General features: G+C 36.1%; 1 protein-coding gene across 4 annotated transcripts in view; it reads right to left on the bottom strand.

Moving 5' to 3' along the window:
* PIK3C3 (phosphatidylinositol 3-kinase catalytic subunit type 3) overlaps window positions 1-20,969 on the bottom strand; it is a 167,434-nt gene extending 146,465 nt beyond the window's left edge. For 2 of the 4 annotated variants that reach the window (XR_005016191.1, XR_005016190.1), the window contains exons 1-4: window positions 20,797-20,960; window positions 17,587-17,775; window positions 12,241-12,384; window positions 6,030-6,159 (exon numbers count right to left, since the gene is read on the bottom strand). Coding sequence is in view for 2 of the 4 variants with exons in the window: in XM_036823238.1 (XP_036679133.1) it covers window positions 6,030-6,159; window positions 12,241-12,384; window positions 17,587-17,775; window positions 20,797-20,864 (531 nt within the window). In the remaining 2 variants the exon portion in view is untranslated. Of the gene's footprint in view, window positions 1-6,029; window positions 6,160-12,240; window positions 12,385-17,586; window positions 17,776-20,383; window positions 20,425-20,796 lie in introns of those variants that run through there. The other 2 variants (XM_036823238.1, XM_036823239.1) reach the window with 2 other exon arrangements.
* Between the last annotated feature and the right edge of the window lie 1,851 nt (window positions 20,970-22,820).

The following is a 22,820-nucleotide window of genomic DNA, read 5'->3' as shown; positions in this document are numbered from 1 at the left end:
TTGGTCCACCAGAGACTTCCCGGCTCCAGGTAATGTCAAACAGCGAAAGCTCTCCCAGAGATCTCCATCTCAACGCTAAGACCCAGCTCCACTCAATGACCAGCAAGCTACAGTGCTGGACACCCTATGCCAAACAACTAGCAAGACAGGAACACAACCGCACCCATCAGGAGAGAGGCTGCCTAAAATCACAGTAAGGTCACAGGCACCCCAAAACACACCACCGGACACGGTCCTGCCAACCAGAAAGACAAGATTCAGCCTCACCCAACAGAACATAGGCACCAGTCCCCTCCATCAGGAAGCATACATAATCCACTGAAACAACCTTAGCCACTGGGGGCAGACACTAAAAACAACGGGAACTAAGAACCTGCAGCCTGCGAAAGAAGACTCCAAACACAGTAAATTAAGCAAACTGAGAAGACAGAGAAACACACAGCAGATGAAGGAGCAAGGTAAAAACCCATCAGACCAAATAAATGAAGAGGAAATAGGCAGTCTATCTGCAAAAGAATTCAGAATAATGATAGTAAAGACGATCCAAAATCTTGGAAATACAATGCAGAACCAACAAGAAAGTTTTAACAAGGAACCAGAAGAACTAAAGAGCAAACAAACAATGATGAACAACACAATAAATGAAATTAAAAATTCTCTAGAAGGAATCAACAGCAGAATAACTGAGGCAGAAGAATGGATAAGTGACCTGGAAGATAAAATAGTAGAAATAACTACTGCAGAGCAGAATAAAGACGAAAGATTGAAAAGAGTTGAGGACAGTCTCAGAGACCTCTGGGACAACATTAAACGCAGCAATATTCGAAATATAGGGGTCCCAGAAGAAAAAGAGGGAAAAAAAGGGACTGAGAAAATATTTGAAGAGATTATAGTGGAAAACTTCCCTAATATGGGAAATGAAATAGTCAATCAAGTCCAGCAAGCACAGAGAGTCCCATAAAGGATAAATCCAAGGAGAAACATGCCAAGACACATATTAATCAAACTATCAAAAATTAAATACAAAGAAAAAATGAAAAGCAGCAAGGAAAAAACAACAAATAACATACAAGGTAATCCCCATAAGGTTAAAAGCTGATCTTTGAGCAGAAACTCTGCAAGCGAGAGGGAGTGGCAGGACATATTTAAAGTGATGAAATGAAAAAACCTACAACCAAGCAAAGATCTCATTCAGCTTCGATGGAGACATTAAAACATTCACAGACAAGCAAAAGCTAAGTGAATTCAGCACCACCAAACCAGCTTTACAACAAATGCTAAAGGAACTTCTCTAGGCAGGAAACACAAGAGAAGGAAAAGACCTACAATAACAAACCCAAAACAATTAAGAAAATGGGAATAGGAACATACATATCAAAAATTACCTTAAATGTAAATGGATTAAATGCTCCAACCAAAAGACACAGACTGGCTGAATGGATACAAAAACAAGACCCGTACATATGTTGTCTACAAGAGACCCACTTCAGATCCAGGGACACATACAGACTGAAAGTGAGGGGATGGAAAAAGATATTCCAAGCAAATGGAAATCAAAAGAAAGCTGGAGTAGCAATTCTCATATCAGACAAAATAGACTTTATAATAAAGGCTAGCACAAGAGACAAAGAAGGACACTACATGATGATCAAGGGATCCATCCAAGACGAAGATATAACAATTGTAAATATTTATGCACCCAACATAGGAGCACCTCAATACATAAGGTAAATGCTAACAGCCATAAAAGGAGAAATTGACAGTAACACAAACATAGTAGGGGACTTTAACACCCAACTTTCACCAATGGACAGATCATCCAAAATGAAAATAAATAAGGAAACACAAGCTTTAAATGATACATTAAACAAGATGGACTTAATTGACATTTATAGGACATTCCATCCAAAAACAACAGAATACACTCTCTTCTCAAGTGCTCATGGAACATTCTCCAGGATAGATCATATCTTAGGTCACAAATCAAGCCTTGGTAAATTTAAGAAAATTGAAATCGTATCAAGTATCTTTTCCGAACACAACGCTATGAGACTAGATATCAATTACACGAAAAAAAAAGTAAAAATACAAACACATGGAGGCTAAACAATATGCTACTAAATAACCAAGAGATAACTGAGGAAATCAAAAAATACTTAGAGACAAATGACTGAAAACACGATGGCCCAAAACCTACGGGATGCAGCAAAAGCAGTTTTAAGAAGGAAGTTTATAGCAATACAATCTTACCTCAAGAAGCAAGAAAAACCTCAAACAACCTAATCTTACAACTAAAGCAATTAGACAAAGAAGAACAAAAAAACCCCAAAGTTAGCAGAAGGAAAGAAATCATAAAGATCAGATAAGAAATAAATGAAAAAGAAATGAAGAAAACAATAAAAAAGATGAATAAGACTAAAAGCTGGTTCTTGGAGAAGATAAACAAGATTGATTAACCATTAGACAGACTTATCAAGAATAAAAGGAGAAGACTCAAATCAACAGAATTAGAAATGAAAAAGAGAAGTAACAACTGACACTGCAGAAACACAAAGGATCAAGGGAGATTACTACAAGCCACTATATGCCAATAAAATGGACAACCTGGAAGAAATGGACAAATTCTTAGAAATGCACAACCTTCCGAGACTGAACCAGGAAGAAAAAGAAAATATGAACAGACCAATCACAAGCACTGAAATTGAAACTGTGATTAAAAATCTTCCAACAAACAAAGGCCCAGGACCAGATGGCTTTACAGGTGAATTCTATCAAACATTTAGAGAAGAACTAACACCTATACTTCTCAAACTCATCCAAAATATAGCAGAGGGAGGAACACTCTCAAACTCATTCTGTGAGGCCACCATCACCCTGATACCAACACCAGACAAAGATATCACAAAAAAAGAAAAGTATAGACCATATCACTGATGACCATCGATGCAAAAATCTTCAATAAAATACGAGCAAACAGAATCCAAAGGCACATTAAAGGGATCATACACCATGACCAAGTGGGGTTTATCCCAGGGATGCAAGGATTCTTCAATACATGCAAATCAATGTGATACACCACATTAACAACCTGAAGGATAAAAACCATATGATAATCTCAATAGATGCAGAAAAAGCTTTCAACTAAATTCAACACGCATTTATGACAAAAACTCTCCAGAAAGTAGGCATAGAGGGAACTTACCTCAACATAATAAAGGCCATATATGACAAACCCACAGCCAACATCGTTCTCAATGGTGAAAAACTGAAACCATTTCCTCTAAAATCCTGAACAAGACAAGGATGCCCACTCTCACCACTAATATTCAACATAGTTTTGGAAACTTTAGCCACAGCAATCAGAGAAGAAAAAGAAATAAAAGGAATGCAAATCGGAAAAGAAGAAGTAAAGCTGCCACTGTTTGCAGATGACATGATACTATACATAGAGAATCCTAAAGATGCTACCAGAAAACTACTAGAGCTAATCACTGAATTTGGTAAAGTAGCAGACTACAAAATTAATGCACAGAAATCTCTTGTATTCCTACACACTAATGATGAAAAATCAGAAAGCGAAAATAAGGAAACACTCCCATTTACTATTTCAACAAAAAGAATAAAATACCTAGGAATAAACTTACCTAAGGAGACAAAAGACCAGTATGCAGAAAACTATAAGACACTGATGAAAGAAATTAAAGATGATACAAACAGATGGAGAGGTATACCATGTTCTTGGATTGGAAGAATCAACATTGTGAAAATGACTATACTACCCAAAGCAATCTACAGATTCAATGCAATACCTATCAAACTGCCAATGGCATTTTTCACAGAACTAGAACAAAAAATTTCACAATTTGTGTTGAAAAACAAAAGACCCTGAATAGCCAAAGCAATCTTGAGAAAGAAAAACAGAGCTGGAGGATTCAGGCTCCGTGACTTCAGACTATACTACGAAGCTACAGTAATCAAGACAGTATTGTAGTGGCACAAAAACAGAAATATAGATCAATGGAGCAGGATAGAAAGCCCAGAGATAAACCCACGCACATATGGTCACCTTATTTTTGATAAAGGAGACAAAGATATACAATGGAGAAAAGACAGTCTCTTCAATAAGTGGTGCCGGGAAAACTGGACACTTACATGTAAAAGAATGAAATTAGAACACTCCCTAACACCATACACAAAAATAAACTCAAAATGGATTAAAGACCTAAATGTAAGACCAGACACTATAAAACTCTTAGAGGAAAACATAGGCAGAACACTCTATGACATAAATCAAAGCAAGATCCTTTCTGACCCACCTCCTAAAGAAATAGAGATAAAAACAAAAATAAACAAATGGGACCTAATGAAACTTCAAAGCTTTTGCACAGCAAAGGAAAACATAAACAAGACGAAAAGACAACCCTCAGAATGGGAGAAAATATTTGCAAACGAATCAATGGACAAAGGATTAATCTCCAAAATATATAAACAGCTCATGCAGCTCAATATCCAAAAAACAAACAACCCAATCCAAAAATGGGCAGAAGACCTAAATAGACATTTCTCCAAAGAAGATATACAGACTGACAACAAACACATGAAAGGATGTTCAACATCACTAATCATCAGAGAAATGCAATCAAAACTATAATGAGGTATCACCTCACACCAGTCAGAATGGCCATCATCAAGAAATCTACAAACAATAAATGCTGGAGAGGGTGTGGAGAAAAGGGAACCCTCTTGCACTGTCGGTGGGAATGTAAACTGATACAGCCACTATGGAGAACAGTATGGAGGTTCCTTAGAAAACTAAAAACAGAACTACCATATGACCCAGCAATCCCACTACTGGGCATATACCCTGAGAAAACCATAATTCAAAAAGAGTCATGTTCCACAATGGTCATTGCAGCACTATTTACAATAGCCAGGATATGGAACCTAAGTGTCCATTGACAGATGAATGGATAAAGAAGATGTGACACATATATACAATGGAATATTACTCAGTCATAAAAGGAAATGAAATTGAGTTATTTGTAGTGAAGTGGATGGACCTAGAGTCTGTCCTACAGAGTGAAGTAAGTCAGAAAGAGAAAAACAAATACCGTATGCTAACACATATACATGGAATCTAAAACAAAAAAGTTGTAAAGTGCTTGGCATTAAAACTTTCTCCAGACATAATAGAGTCATCCATAACTAATAAGATCACAAAGGAAAATTACATGTAGAAATTAAAAGAAAGTCTCTTAACAAAAGTATTGTAAAAGGATCTTTAAACAGTATCTAACATAGTACTTTTTGAACAGATATTCACAACATAAGTTACACTGTTGTGATTTAAGAATAGAATTGAACTTAGAAATACAAACATTAAATGAAAACACTTCATTAACACAATTTTGAAAGAAAGAGGTAATAACTCAGTCAATTTACAAAAAGAGAGGTGGGGTGGAGTGAGGGTAATTTAGACGAGCTAATATAAGAAATTTTCACTTTCAAACAATATAAGAATCTCTAGCATGTAATAACACTTGCATCTTTAAGACAATGTTACCAAAAAAGTAGGTGGTCATCTTGAAGGTATCACCAAAAGCTCTATATTTTCAAATCTGTTGGAATTACAGACACAAAAGGCCACGTATTATATGATTCTCTTTGTATGAAATGTCCAGAATTGGAATATCTACAGAGATAGAAAGTAGATGAGTGGTTGCCAGGGGCTGGAGGAAGGAGGGAATGGGGAATGACTGCTAATGGGTACATGGTTATATTTTTGATAAAAATGGTCTAAAAGTAAACAGTGGTGATGATCGCACAACTTTGTGAATTCACTAAAAAACCATTAAACTGTACACTTTCCAAGGGTGAACTTTATGGTGTGTGAATTATACTTCAATAAAACTATTATTAAAAGATTAAGTTTAAATTAAAAAGTAATCTGACAGAATTCATAATGTCAATTTATACTACAACAGATATCATTCAGAGCCTTCCACCTGTTCCAATAGCTTCTTTTTTACCTTGGCAAGGCGGCTCATCTGATCTTCTGAGAGAGTACTGCTTGTTCTGCCAGGAGTTTTTGTGGGCTCTGATCCATCTGCTTCCACGTTAGGCCAGACTTTCAAGTCGTGCATCCCTTGGCGAAACATGCTAGGCAAAAAGAGAATGTTCAGGACAGAATTAAATTAATGTAGTTCATTATGGGAAATTTTAGATTCGTAAACAGAGAGAATTCTACCAAGGAAATACATGTCTCTCTTGCCAAGCTTTAAGCCTCCAGTGGGCTGTAAAGCAATTAACCAAGCAACTAAAATCCATGTAACACTGTTTTTCACGTGCCATTCTTTTCTCCTCCAAGCAGTTAGAACTATTACAGAGATTCTAAAGTTAAACTGGAAACAGAGAAGCATCAGTAATGGACCACATGCACTTCATCACTTCAGTGGAGATCTTAGAAACAGAAACCAAATTTCTACCCAGTGAAAGAATGTCACATTTACAATGACTGAAACCAAAATTAAAATAATTATATAACTTTCTACTTTAAGTGACAATTCAGCATAGTAGACAGCGGAGTTGAACTGCCAGCGTTTGGATCCCAGCTGTGCCATCTATCACCTACAAGACTTTGGGTAAGTTACTTAACTTCTCTGTGCCTCAGTTTCCTCATCTATAAAATGAGATTATAAAGAGTAACTGTATCTCACAGGGTTGTTAGAAAAATTAAATAAACCAGTACAAGTAAAAAGTACTTAGAATAGCGTCTGCCACATAATAAGTATTTGATAAATGTTAGCTATTATTTTCCTTTTCACTGGGTACAGGCTTATTTTTCACCCATCTTCTTTTCCATAAGAAAGATGTCTAAAAGGGAATACAACAGTGGATTCAGTAAGAAAAAATACCCATGTCTACAAATCAGAAATTTAACATATCGTTGGAATTCAGCCTGAGCTGGATGATCCTGCTTTAAAGTAAAAGACTACATGACCTCTGATTGTCATGCTTCTGCTTCTTTCAAAAAGCTACCATGGGGCTTCCATGGTGGCGCAGTGGTTGAGAATCTGCCTGCCAATGCAGGGGACACGTGTTCGAGCCCTGGTCTGGGAAGATCCCACATGCCGCGGAGCAACTAGGCCCGTGAGCCACAACTACTGAGCCTGCGCGTCTGGAGCCTGTGCTCTGCAACAAGAGAGGCCGCGATAGTGAGAGGCCCGCGCACCGCGATGAAGAGTGGCCCCCGCTTGCCGCAACTGGAGAAAGCCCGCGTACAGAAACGAAGACCCAGCACAGCCAAAAATATAAATAAATAAATAAATAAATAAAAATAAATTTTAAAAAAAAAGCTACCATGAAGACCCACAGTAAAGGTTGAACAAACTCATAAAAGGAGCTCTAGACAAATATGTTTTTTAAATATGCTGTCAAGTTTCTGAGTTTTGTTTTTTTGAAGAGGGTTAGAGATAGTCTTCTGTTAGTGTGTTCTCTTTTTTTAAGTGTTGTTTAACAAGGCCTTTCAAACAATATAAAGTCTATTCAAACAGCATCCTCCCAAAGCTGAAAGGCCAAGCTGTCAATTGCAATGAGAATAAGACTAGAAGTGTGTGCAGGTGAGTAGACAAGTCCAAAGACTCCCATATTAAATAATTTTTTAATTAGGTACACGATGGATATAGTGATGCATTTTTCCCATCTTTAAAACCACTGTACTTAACTGTAAAAGGTTCACATTAATTTTTAAACCATTATTATCATGATCTGACCAATGGAAAATTTCTTAGCAGATTTTCCTGAGGTAATAAAGAGAATTTTCACTGAATATTATGTAATGTATGTAAGTAATGATGCCGTAAACATTTAGATTGGAAACTATAAAGGACAGCTACAAGCTGATGAGCAGTATAAGATTAAGAACCAAATATGTTAAGGTCTCTAAGATTGGCAATAAACAGGTAATATCCAGCAACTATATCTGCAAAAGCTTACTTTATAGGCCCAACACAAAATGTACTGACTGGTTGTGAAGAATCAATACACCCAATATTTATCTATCATGTTAAAGATCAAAAAAAAAGTGTTATTATTTAAAAAGCCTTTATAAAGTTCATTTTCTTTCCCTTTCAACTGAGAGACATTCAACATCAAGCAGACCTTAGTCTCTAAGAAACTGGGTACAGTGAGGTCATAATACCACTTTCAATGAATATCCCTAAATGTACCTTCAGAAACAGCAGAAAGCTTCCTTTCCTTCTCTCCACTTCCTTACCCCCAAGTGAATAGTTTGGCTGAACTTAACTAAATCAAAAATAAGTACAGTTGGCAGGAAGTCAGTTTACTAAATGATTTAGGTGCCTTGGGATGGATCTGGAGAAGAGATTTAAGGATAGGGGACATGGAAGGTAGGGGTGATGCCAAGTGATTCAAATGATCAAGTGAACATATTACTTTCTCTTGACACTAATGGAACCTTTACAGAGAGTTACACAGCCTCCAGGTGGCAAGCAAGAAGATGCTCAGAGCATCAAGTCCATTTGGGAAATTAAGCCAAACAGGCAAGAAAGAAGAAAACAGTACAGCAGGATCTCCCTCAGACACAAGCAGAGGCCCCAGCAACAGCAGCTGTAGATGCTCCAGCTCCCAGTGCCAAGCCACTACAGCAACAACTGGCCTGACTTCAGAATTCACATTTGGAAAAAACATCTGCAAGAGAAATATACAGCTTGCGTATGATCCTTTGCCAATTCAACCTAATGATCAATCAATTCTTTAGCTACTTAGGAATCTCACAAGCTAGACTTTCAAAATGAGGACAGTTAGTTACTCCAGCCATACATATCCTAACAGATCTGTCTTTCGATTAACTACACTATTCTCCAAGAAGCACTGCTTCACACTGACTCAAGTATACAAAACAGGTATTAGCAAACAGCAAGAGTTGGTAGTCACAGGACTCCCGATACTATAACACAGCTATTAGACACTTTGAGGACCACTTTTAAAAAGCTAGTAAGTCCATACCAGGACTATTTAAGGAACAAGGTGGGGTACAACTGGTGTTATTTCATTGCCTAAGAAACATTTGAGGAAATGAAGGTCTAAAGCAGCATTTCCCTAAGTCATGAGAACTGTGGTGGCACATGACATGATTTTTAATGGTAGGTGGAAAAAAATTTGCACAGGCTTCCTGCTGAGATCACACAGAAGACTCATGCTACTTTCTCACCATGAATGTCAGCAACACCATGCAGAGAAGCAGCTGTGACCCAGCAGTACAAGTGGATGTCTGCACTCTGCTATAGCACCTGGAACATCCTGAATATCATATTCTTCCACAATCCAAAGGTGCACAGGAAGTCCAGTATCCTGCGAGGGAATGCCTCGGCTTGTCTCCACTGCACCCCAGTTAGCCTTCAAGGGAAGGCCCCAGGACACAGAGAGAAAAAGGAGTTATTTTAATTTCATAGGGCTTCTCAGATTTCCTTTTTCTGAGGTGCAGGTCACTATAAGCATCAGCCTAGAGGGAATAGTAGGTGATCTAACATGAGTCATTATACACACACATACACACAATGATTACTACTGATTTCACGTACTTTATAAAAACTTGCCAAAGGCCAAGTAAAACAGTGTCACAAATGTCAATCTGAGAATTGATTTGGCTGTAGGCAGGTCATTTCACTGTACTTCTGTGGAAATTTCTATTGTCTCACACCTATAGTCTAGTCAGATTGTCTCCTGAAACTACATCCTAGGGTCAATGAAAATGTATCGATATATGAGTGTTAAAAGAGGTGTTTCCATGAGGGAAACTCCCACTGTTATTTCAGAAGGTAAACCACTAATGAAGAGGCCAGGAGTAAAAACCAAGAGGTCTATCTGGCTGTTTCTCAAGAAGATTTAACCACTAAGACTACAGTAAGAGTAATAAACTGTTCTGCATTTTTTTCTATATGGCAAGCAAATTCCACCCTGGTAGAGAAAGTAAAAAGGTACAAACACTCCAGAAAAGAAACATACTGATTTTGTAATATGTCCATTCTACTATAACATGCCATTTTATCAGAAACCATATTTAAAACTGGAGGCCATGATGTCTCAGACTATGTCTAAATTATTGTTCCTGCATGGATTTCAATAATAAATATTTCTTTAATTGGTACATTAAAGTAAAATACCTACACATTACTAAGCAATCAAGCTATTCTAAATGAAATTATATCTACATTTTATTCATGAGTTGAAGCTTTTCTGAGACATCCTACCCTGAACAGAAAAATTCAATATTGTAAGGATATCAATTCTCTCTTTAATTCACATATATAATTCAATACAGTTTCCCAACAAAATAACAGTGAGCTTTTTATTTTTAACTGAGGAAATAATATTAATATTTATCTGATAAAATATAGAGACTATCCAGAGAAATTCTGAAAGGACTACGAATGAGGAAGATTATCCGTCTCTAATATTAAAACATTTTATAATTAATAGTATTCAAAACTAACAAGAATAGTTCAGAAATAATGACAGCTAATATTTACTGAGCACTTATTAAGCTCATTACATGTCTTTAGTAATTTATCATCATAACTACTCTGTGAGGTAAATACTAATATCTCATTTTACAGATAAGGAAACTGAGGCATAAAGAGATTAAATAACTTGCCCAAGGGTACACAGATAATAAGCAAAAGAGTCAGGTTTTAAACCCAGACAATCTAGTTCTACCTGCCTTCCTAACCACCACTGGTTTATAAAAAACTGATAAATTCAACATCATAATTTAAGATTCATGAGCTGCAAGTAAATAAGCAACAAACAAATATATGATAATTCAAAAGAAAATGTCAAACAGGAGAAACAATATGTGTAACATGTAACACACAAAGGGTTAATTTCACTAATCTACAAAGACCCCTTACACATTAATAAGAAAAATGACAACTCAAAAAAAAAGGCAAAGAATTTTATGGTATGTGAATTATACCTCAATTTTTAAAAATGGGCAAAGGATATGAAAAAGCAATTCACAGAAACATAAACACAAATGTAAAGGGAAATATCACAATACGATCATCTTCACTCATATTTAATGATGTGAAAATTAATTTAGGAGATAACATTTTTCAATTCTAAAATGGGCAAAAATTAAGAAGTTTGATAATACCTAGATTACGGTCTCTACCATTTGATACCTAAAGGAACTAGGACTTCTTTCAGAGAGTCCAGGTCTGGGGCAGGAAATTGCCCAATGAGCCTGGAATAGCTTGTCTCCAGAAAATAAAGAAGCTACCAATGACTACCGCTGTACTATACTGTCAAAAGAACATGGGATCAACTTGAAGGGGCTCCTACTGACCAAAAATTGGAATTTTTGAGAATTATAAAGAATAAAAAGAACAATGGATTGAAACATTTCAAAACTGTTTAAAAGTTCATGATAAAACTAAAGAACAAAAAAACCAAAAAACCATCAATCATCACTTTCAAGGTTACCAAGGCACCAACCAATTCATTCTTAAAATTGTTAAAAGAGAAATAAAATTAAACATTCATCTGCCTTTCCTATATGAACTGTATACCAAGGTAACTCAATATATGATGAAACACCATGTTTTTTAGAGAAAAATTCCTATTAATAAACATAGAAAGAATAGAATGTCAACAATTTTCTTAAGATGAAGAGTGATCTCTCTGTTCAGGAGAAAAGGGATAGAGAAAAAACACCCTAAAGGACTATCATGTTTTTGTTTTTGTTTTTTTTTACAATAAACTTCTATTATCTGTAAATTTTTAAAAACAAATTAACTTTCCTATTATAATCATTACCATTACAGCAAATTAGTGCTTTAGTACTTTTTAAACCCTGTTTGTCCTTTTTGTCACTATTATGACAAAGCAGAAAAACCCTATAACAAAGCAGTTACAGTATATGACAAATAGCCTTTTTTTCCTAAAAATAAGGTTCCAGTTTCCAATGACTATTTCCTAATAGAAATCTAATTACCAATCATTAACAGTAGAGAAATACAAACTGTGTTTTTTAATTAATCTATCTGCATCTCCTGAAGGAAATACATGTCAACTTCAGTCTCAAGTACTATGGAATCATATGTATCCAATAGGTTTCACTTCCTAGCACAGAGAACCAGACTGGGCATAAACTATTAAGGTCAAGAAAGAAAAGGGCCAGAAAGCAACAACATTTCCATAGGAAAAGAAAACGCTTACCCGTATTTTCCAAACAGCGAAACTGTTGTTCCTCCCACAGGCACTGCCTTTCCTGGTCCATACACATCCCATATAGTCAGGGCCACTTGCGCATTCCTGGGCAGGTCGGGGTATTTCACAGGCAGTTTTAGCCATTCATTCCAGCTATGGAAATAAAGTCAACAAAAACATAAAGCTAAGGAAAGAAAGTCAACATAAACATATGTGTATAACTTTCTTTTAAATTAACAAACCATACAAGAAGGTTTGTCCAGAGAAAATGTCAAAAGATTAAGTTAGTAGTACAAAAAATAACGTGGCACTTACCTCAATTTTGCTCTAGGTAACTTCTATTTTAAATACAGGCATATATGTATTTTATTTCACTTCACTTTATTGGGCTTTGCAGATATTGCATTTTTTACAAATTGAGGTTTATGGCAACTCTGCATCTAACAAGTCTATGGGTACCATTTTTCCAACAGCTTTTGCTCATTTCATGTCTCTCTATCACATTTTGGTAATTCTTTCAATATTTCAAACTTTTTCATTATTAATATATTTTTTTATGGTGATCTGTTGTAAGTGATCTTTGATGTTACTACTATGACTCGCTGAAGGCTCAGATGATAGTTAGGATTTTTTAGCAATAAAGTAATTTTTAATTAAGGTATGAACACTGTTTTTAGACACAATGCTATTGCACACCTAACAGACTACAGTATAAAGATAACTTTCATATGCATTGGAAAACCAAAAACATCGCTTTATTGCAATACTCGCTTTATTGTGGTGATCTATACCTGAACCTGCAATATCTCCAAGGTATGCCTATAGAACACATGAAAAAAAATACTTTGAACAACAAAGCTCATGAAAAATAACACTGGTAAATTCTTTAATCAAGAAACTCAGACATCAAGGATTTACTGTATAGCACAGGGAACTATAGTCAATATCTTGTAATAAAATATAATGGAAAAGAATAAGAAAAAAGATATATACATATATATGTATAACAGAATCTCTTTGCTATATACCTGAAACCAACATAATATTGTAAATCAACTACACTTCAATGAAGAAAAGAAAAGAGAAACAGACAATATCACTAAGACACAAGGAATATAACAATGGCTAATAAAAATCTGGGAAGACACATAAACCTATTAGAACCAAAGTTGTTTTAGAACTAAACTGTGATTTTTTTTCTGTAAGCATTCTCCAGAACAGTTTTTTATTAAAAAAAGAAAGAAATCAGAATTAGTCATATTATACTCAAAATGCTGCTAGGTATAATATGGTCCTATAATATACATCAGTATCTCAATAAAGCAGAAAAAAACCAAAATTTTAAAGAGCTCAAAGGAGACCATCCACTAACTTTGTAACATGAAGAAGTTACTAGACTGCTCTGGACAGGTATGCGACAACTTTTTACATGAGATTTTTCTTCCACTCAAGTTATTTCATTAATACCAATAATGCTTAGCTATTGTTTTTTTTAATGCTTTCAAAGCATATTTTTACATATGATTTCACTAAGGAATGAATGTTTGTTCTTACTAACAGTAATGACATCACAGCTCTCCCATTTTTTTTACTGTCTATTCACCTCTGCAAATTTTCTTCTGCATTCAAACTTAACACTGGATTTATCTGATCATTTCAACTTCCTTAAACAACAGATGGCTTTTAAGATCCCAAAAGAAAACTATGCAAACAACACACAAAGTAATACCCAGCAGACACACAGAATTGCTTCTCTCTGTTTACTCAAAATTATTCTCAAAGGGCATATCCCAGTCTAGGTCAAATACACCTGCATCAGTAAGAAACTGAACAGAATTTTCACGAACTTATTAAAGAACAAAACACTTACATCCACCATATAAATTCAAGGACCTACAGGAAAATTAGAGATGGCTATCAATTTAAAGGAGACTCTAAATGTCATTAAATCCTTTTCTTCTATGAAGTTCTTAAAGAAATAAAATACATGCTTTAAAAAACCTTTCTCCCCTACAGATAAGCTTAAGAAACTAAATGAATTTACTTAATTCCCTTCACATGGTGGGCCAGAATGAAAAGGTAAATACTAAGCAGTGTAACCTTATGCCAATGAACAAACCACAGAGATTAGTTAACGCAGGCTAAAGTTAAAGAGAAAAGTCAGTAACAATATCCAAAATGAGCTGTGAAAATACTCACCCTTATATTCTGTCCTTTGACTAGGAGACAATACATAACAGCAAGCAATCATTTGCCTCAAACCTTTTGCCATCCAACACCTGACCCCCACACCTCTTTAAATTAAAGCAAAAACACTTTACCATTTTACATACTGGGCTTCTGCAGAAGATTTCTTTTGAAGAAAATGAATCTGCTGCTAAAAAATAGTTTGAAAACTACTCAAGATATTCTAGAAATTATGGAAAGATCTGGTCAGACATCAAAGAACTGTGTATTTTGAACACCATTTTGTTCTCTCCCTTCCCATGAATCATCCCTTCTTCATGCCCCAACTCTAATTAGGCTTAAACTCACCTGGCAACTTTCAAAATATTCCAGTATTCTAAAGCCTGATTCTGGATGGTATGACTTCCCACCATGTACCCCACACCCATACACCAGTGTACTAATTCTCTAGTCTGATTAATGCACTCCTAAATCCTAACTTTCTAATTTTAAAATTATATTAGATAGTCTATGTCTAAAGCCATTTCAAATCCTCCACATGACAAGACAAAATATAAATTAAAATAAAATTTAAACCACTTGCCTGCAGAATAATATTCATATATATAACTTAAAATGTTTCAGTATTTCACACCTAAAGATGATAATTTTACCCTAAGTGTAACTAAAGAAAGTACAGGTTTCCTCTCCATGGGCTCTCTTATTATAGGACAGGATAGAATAGAATATGGTAGAAGAGATTCGGATGAATTTTGGATGAGCTTCTCATTATTTGAACTCTCACAACTCACTATCAGAAACTCAGAAATCAGATTTAGACAACTTGGAATCTCATACTACCCCAAAATACTTTCTGAAATGAAAAAATTAAGATAGCAAGAGATCCTTTTGTGGTATAATTTATTTTCCCCCCAGTCTACAGAATCTTCTTTTAAGTCAGTGCTTATAGAAAATAAGGGCTGTATAAAGTTTGCCCTTATTTATTTTAGAAGTGCTATTTTTGTTTTGATGAATTGGTAAAAAATTCAACTCTTAAATACTAAAGGGCAGGATGTACAAAATCTGCAAATGTTTCCCTTAAGCCCAAAGAGTATATTTAAAAGAAGATAGGGACTTCCCTGGTGGCGCAGTGATTAAGAATCCACCTGCTAATGCAGGGGACATGGGTTCGAGCACTGGTCCGGGGAGATCCCACATGCCGTGGAGCAACTAAGCCTGTGCACCACAACTACTGAGCCTGAGCTCTACAGCCCGCGAGCCACAACTACGGAAGCCCGCGTGCCTAGAGCCCGTGCTCCGCAGTAAGAGAAGCCACCACAATGAGAAGCCCGTGCACCACAACGAAGAGTAGCCCTGCTCACCACAACTAGAGAAAGCCCGCACACAGCAATGAAGACCCAACGCAGCCAAAAATAAGTTAATTAAAAAAATAAAAGATAAAAACCTATCCTCATATATTTACCCAACGTAAGGTATTTTCTCAATCTATCTTCTACACAGCTGTTTTAAACCTTTTAATTAAAAAAAAAAGCCATTCTAATTATTTTAGAGTACTTACTTTGTTAGTTTCACAATTTAAAAAAATATAAACTAAACACCTCAAACCTTGAGAGAGCAAATATGAAAGTTTTTATATCCTTGAAAATACATAATACATAAACAATGCAGAGAGGAGCTGGTAAATGGGAGGAAGAGGAGAAAGATGTTAATCTCCCTATAACTGGGAATTTGCTTTTGCTCTGATCTCTTTTATTGCCAAGGCATGGAACAAAACGACCATACAATTTCCCCCAAGAAAAGTGGAATTCTCCATAAATGTTGACTTCCTAGACCTAAATTTGAGGTTCTAAGTCTTTTGGGGGATCACAAGCCACCTCAAAAAGTCTAATAAAAGCTTTGAGTTCTGCCCCTGTAAAAAATTCTGCATACAATTTCAGGGTTTTGTAGATTTCCTGATTCCAGTTTAAGAACCTCTGATACAATTATAGGAGTTTTGGTGGGTTGTTTTAGGTGTAATGCTGATACTGTAGCTATGTTACAGACAAAGAAATATTTAAGTTAAGATGATATAATATTTGGAATTTGTTTCAAAATAACATTGGGTATAGCTGAAACAAGATTGGCCTGAGTTAGTAATTACTGAAGCTAAGTGAGGGAGCCCTGGAAATTCATTATATTATTCTCTCTACTTTTACAGGTTTGAAATTTTCCAGAATAATAAGTACAAATACATACATATACTTGTGTGTGTATATATCTAGCCACAAAAAGACTACTAAAGAAATTACACCATTAAAACAGTTGGTTTCAGTGTAGCCAGATCATCAGAGCTTAGGCTTCTGATCTCTCCACAAAACCTTTCCCAGTCTGCTGGGCCACACTTGGTAAACAAAGGGTTGTATCCTCAACAGCACAGCCTGGGAGTCCATGTGGCCACATCCTGTCCTCCATGAATACTGTGGGCATAAACTCCTTCACTGAGAGGCACACAACCTGTGTATCCTGTACCAAGCCTACCAGGGTACTGAATAATACTCACGAATCAAACATTAAAACTGCACCACACAATCTATCAAATAAGAAGTGTCAAGAGATTATATTAAGGACCTACAATACTATCCTGGAAAAACGGGAACTTCATGTTCATTACATTTACCTCGAATTCCAACAATGGCTTGCTAATGCAGCATGCTTAATAAATAAAGAACTTAAAAAAAAAAAGTTAGTTTCATATTTAACATAAACATCTGATCCAAACAGATGACAACATATCTCTCTCTAAAGATCTGAGTTCCAAACATCAGCTTAGACAATATCTCAGACTATCCAAAAGTGTTTCTGTGTTCAAGGGCATAGAATGGGAGCAAATTTAGAGACGTGTTTTTGGTTTGGGTCATTTTGTGAATCAGTCAAGTTCTCATAAAAATATGTCAATATACTCAATACAAACATAAATTCACTTCCACCTCAATTAGGTAAATAAATTCACTTTCACCTCACTTCCACCTACTTTATCTGAGTAGGTTCCTACTTTAAACTATTTGATCACTGCTTATAGGTATTAAATAAAGAATTTTAATTCCTCTGTAATCCCAAATAATACTTTCAACATCTATAAAGAAATGGGAGAATAGTCTGGAACCCACCATATTCAAGAAAACAACTTACTTCCATCTCGTACTAAATGCCTTGTAGGAGGTTCTCACTGGCAAGGCAAGAGGCTTCCCTTCTGCGAAAACTTGGCAAGTAACATAGAGGTCAGAACATGTTTCTTGGTACAGTCCTGAAAACTTCAACATTGGGTCTTCTAGAACAGCTTTATAACTCTTTTGTTCTCTCTTCCCTTCCAAACTTCCTCTGAAAGCATAAAAGCAATAATGTTTAGACACACATTTTTAAAAGACAAACACAACAAATACTAAGAGTTTATGGTTATGTCACAGTAACCTTATGCTACCTGAACATTTTCCTATAGATGAAATTAAAGTCACTTTCTCATTTACTAAAGGTCTCTTAAAATACTAACATGCCTAAGATAATTCCTAACTTCATCAACATATTTCTCTATTTTAGGTTTCTTAATTTTAAACCCTGTCATCAACTCTTGTGTCTACCTTCTAGATGTCACCAGCTTTCCAAGCATTAGTTTCATTTTATTAATTTCAAGTTGACCACTTATTCCTGTAGTCTTTCAACAACATTTACTGTACTAAGCATAGAGGTCCAGAAATGGAAGACAAGATAAACAATACAGTGTTACAGGAAAATATTAAGTCCTTGCTCTAGGGAGAAAACTTACTTTTAACTGCATATTTTTTGTATGCTTTTATTTTTTTTTTTTTTTACTATGTAGATGTATTATCTAATCAGTTATTTAAATTAAGAAATACAGTGTTTAAGTAGTAAAAGATATGCATAAATTATAAAAGAGGTAGGAACATTGCTTGGAAATCAAGATTACATCATATATTGTGCCAGGCATTTTATAGAGACTTTCTTACTTACTTTTCACCATATTACCATGTTATAAATCATGAAGCAGAGACTCAGAGATCAAGCTTATTATACAGGATCACAAAGTAAGTAACAGAGGTGAGAATAAAAACCAGGACAGAGGAAGCCAAAGCCAATGTTCTTCCCATTACAGAAAGATATATCAGAAAGTCTTAGGAGCACCTAACGTGGCTTGGAGGTAGGGACTCGTAACCCAGATAGATGCCTGAAATGAGCCTGAACAATATATGAAAGATGAGAGCCAGAGGCAGAGAGTCATCCCAGAATAAAAGAACAGCATATACAACTGCAAAAAGGCAAGATGGTGTGTCTGACGAACTACAGGTTGGTATAGCTAAAGCATAAAGCTCATGTGGAGAAGAAGCTAGAGATGAGAATGAAGTGTAGGGGGGCAATGAAGCCAAGTAGCCACCAAATTCAGTACAGTGCCTCACGCAAAATGAAAATCCAAAAACCTGTTAACTGAACAATTTGAATTGAGAGAAATATAATCAGATTTGTGTTTATGATACCTTGGCAGGAGTATAAGAAAGTAATGGAGAGGTGGGACTGAAAGCAAGATCAGTTGGAAGACTTTCAATCAAAATTAAAAGGAAAAGGGTAGACTAAGCCTAGGGCAATGGGGTTTAAAGGGGGCATGGATCAAAGATACTGAGCAGGTAGATTCAATACAACTTGTAAAGGATTAAACAGAGAAGGTGAGAGGCGGTGTCTGCATGAATCCGTATGACTCCTTTTCTGTCTTAACCAAAATCAATGAATGATGCGAACAATCACCAAAATAGGGTAAGAGAAGATAAGAGTTAGAGGGCACGCTAATGATGTGCTCCATTTTGGACAAGTTGCTTTTAAAGTGCTTTGGGACATCCAAAGTGACCACGTCTTGTGGGCAGTTTGATATTCAACTATGGCACTAAGAAAAGAGACATCAAAGTGCAAGTTTTATTAAAACCACAGAAACAGATGAAAAGGCCTGGGGAAAATAAACAGAATTTTAAAATTTACTATTCTCTGACTATATGATTCTAAATTGATACTTCCTGCCCTCCCCAAAACTAGTCTCAGATGCTAAAAGGTGGTTTGTACTGAATTTTGCCAAACTTCTGATTTATGCTTTATCTTTTCCTCAAAATACTCAATGTGTGTCTGTTAATAATGGACCAGTTTTTTAAAAATTTTTCTTTCCTTTTCATGTTCAAAAGTTTCAAAAAAAAAACCAACAAAAAACACATTCATATGTCCAAGAAATACTGAGAGGAATAAGACTGAAGGAAAGTCCTTTACCAGATGATGGCAATACAGGTCCTGTATAAACATCTACTGGTGTATGCTGTAAAAATTACTTTAAATGGGTGTGTAAAGTATTATACAAAGGTACAGTTTGGCATATTATTCTTACCACCACCACAAAATGAACAGTAAAGGACCTGTCAGAGTCTGAAGTAAGTAACTTCTGGAAACAATCATTCAAAGGAGCATCTAATGACTCAGAAAATGTATTTACTACAGGTATGTAGCCCTATGCCTGAGTCACATTTGTTGAATACTGACTAAAACATACGATGAATGATGTTGGGATTAATAATCTGTGATAATTTATGATAGTTTTCACATATGAAAATACATCTGTGAGACTGCCAATGGACATAATTTCCAACTTGGTGCTACCTGTTCCCCATCTCAGTTCCATTATTCTCATCTCAAGATGTCATGCCCTGGACCTTTACTTCAACTGTGATACCCCAAGATTTTCCTGCAAGGCTCTCTTCTTATATATTCTGGTCCCTTTACACCTGGAGCCCTCCTCACCTTTGACTGACTCCCAACTTCCCTGGCTAAGCAATTCCAGACTGTCGTAAGATTCAACCTAATCCTCTATCACCTCTCGTGTTTTTAGTACTACATCCATGTGCTCATCTTATTCTCAGCTACCTTATCTGCCTGTATCTACCTCTTCATAATTTCTTCAGTCTCCATTCCACCTTCCAGCCCCGTTTTAAAGTAAGATCTTCCAATTATTAACGGCAGGACGACGATTTAACCAAGACTTGATTTCTTTATCTGTAAGATGAGACGGTAATAATCCCACAAAAGGTTGCAGTGAACGCTTTCTTCAAAATAAACCCTGTGGGACTTACGAACTTATTCCTACCGCTGTCCTTCTCACTGAGACCACGTCCTCAGTCCTCGCACACGGCCCCTCTCCAAACTCCCGTTCACCTCCGTTTCCCTGGCTTCAGCCTTCCGGGCCGTCCGCAGGCCGACCATCAAGCTAATAAGCATCTTCTCTCCCCAACCCATAGGCCCCTGCCTCCCCGCCCCTGAAGCTCTGCAATCCCAGTCCCGGTCCCCAGATTCTCTCACATTTTAAGCTGCACGTTGATGTCCAGGTCACAACTGTAGATGTAGTGAAACTTCTCCGCTTCCCCCATGGCACCCCCGGGCAAGAGCAACACCTAACGCTGAAAACGGGGAGCTGGGAAGACTCCGGCACTGAACTTACAGAGCCGCACAACACAGGCTCTTCCGGTTCCGCCTCTCAGCCCTTGCTCCGCCAATCCCTGCCAGGAGTGCGACCCCACGCGGCGGAACTCCCCTCCCCTCCGAGCGTTCTTCTGCGCATGTGCAAAGGGAGCCCACCATCTTGCTTGAGTGTAAATAGAATTCCGGAAACGCAGCCTATTTGGTTACATTCCAGACTTCCTGTGTTCTTCCTGTGTTAGCGGTGGTTTGTTTCTTGTTTGTTTTTTGTTGTTTGTTGTTTTTTTAAAGAAAATAAGAAACTGTCTTTTGAGCCTGAGCTATTTCTAAAATCAGTCCAAAAGGAAGTGAAGTTCAAAAAGAATTGTCACAACTTTCACTGGCTGGGGGTTGGTTAACCAGGGAACAATCACAGGAATTAAGAGTTTTACCAAGTTTAAATTTCAAGGTCCCTTCCAAAACGTGTAGATTTAATCATGTATTTTCTATCTCAAGCAAAGATTTCCTCTTTCCGTTATAAAGAGTGGAGGAAGGACTACACAGAGAACAAGGAAACCTGGGTTCCAGTTTCGTGCTACAAATATATAGGCTACTTTAATCAAAGTACATGGGTGCTTGTTTACACAGGGTGTATTCAGACCCAATGTACCTTTGAAGACCTAACCCTTGTTAGAACCTAGAAACATCCAGTAACAACTCTAGAACTCAGATTTCTGCCCTCTAAACTCCTACAATGTTTATTTTTATATTTAATAGTGTGTAAAATTGTAATCTGCATTTCCAACTAGATCCAAAACTCTTGGCAAGAATAGTGTGCCCCCTTGGTGCCTAATACATTGTTGAGTTTAATAATTCCTATTCATTATTATTGGTGATATTGAATAAAAGTCTCTGTTTTCTATGTGTTTATTTTTAGGTGCCACGTTGTAAAAGGGACATTGCTAGAGTATATATAAATTACTATAATTAGGGGAGAAGAAAAAGCTTTCAAGGAAAGATTGAAAGGAGTGTAGCTGTTTAACCTAGAAATCCAAAAACAATGGCTAATGCACAATGTTTTGTCCCAAGTAAATTTTCAAAAATATTTGTGGAAGCAACACTAGGGAAAAGCATGATAGTTATTCTCCTATTACTTACAGTTCCAACAAAAAGAGAGCCAACTTGATTTGTTCCTAAGTATAACTATTACCAATGGTTGGAACTTATAGGAAATGTAATTTCAGCAACAAAGAAACTTGAACTTTCTAATCATCAGAGCTCCCAACAGTAAAACAAATAGTTACAAGTGCCATGTCTATGGAATAATTCCAGCGGTGGATGTCAGGTCTGATGTGAAACAGGTTTCTCAAACTTGAATAAAATATTGACAATTTGTAAAGAACTAAATTTTCTGATCCCAGTGCTGAGTTAAATTACTTTTATTGTAATGTTATTTAATGTATAAACCTGAGTAAACTTCATATAAGTACACACGTATATATTTCTTATAAATTATTTAAAAATCAAATTTACAAATTAAATATAAAAACTTCAAATTAATAAGCTTAATACAATACATAGCCTTTTTGCTGAAACTCTATTGCCTACAACATGAATATGGCATTGACTACTCTTACAGGACTGGTTCTTTGAAATTCAAGACATCTATACTGCTGTATACCACATGGCACTTCAATTTTCTTGCCTCATTTTCTATTCAAATTACTATGAACTCTTCATTAGTATAAGTACCATGATGGTATTTGGCCTTTACTTGGCCCCCAAAACATTTTTTGTCTTAGGTCTATCTCTGTTCTTTTCTCATTAGCTCATAACAGTTAAAGTCCCAACACAGTCACAGACAGAACACAGATAAAGGTATAAAAATGAAATATCAATACTTAGTTCTAAGATATTCATACATAGGA

This window comes from Balaenoptera musculus, chromosome 14 (assembly GCF_009873245.2).
Source record: "Balaenoptera musculus isolate JJ_BM4_2016_0621 chromosome 14, mBalMus1.pri.v3, whole genome shotgun sequence".
In the NCBI taxonomy this organism is placed as follows: domain Eukaryota; kingdom Metazoa; phylum Chordata; class Mammalia; order Artiodactyla; family Balaenopteridae; genus Balaenoptera; species Balaenoptera musculus.
This window is presented reverse-complemented; position numbering and strand designations above follow the sequence as displayed.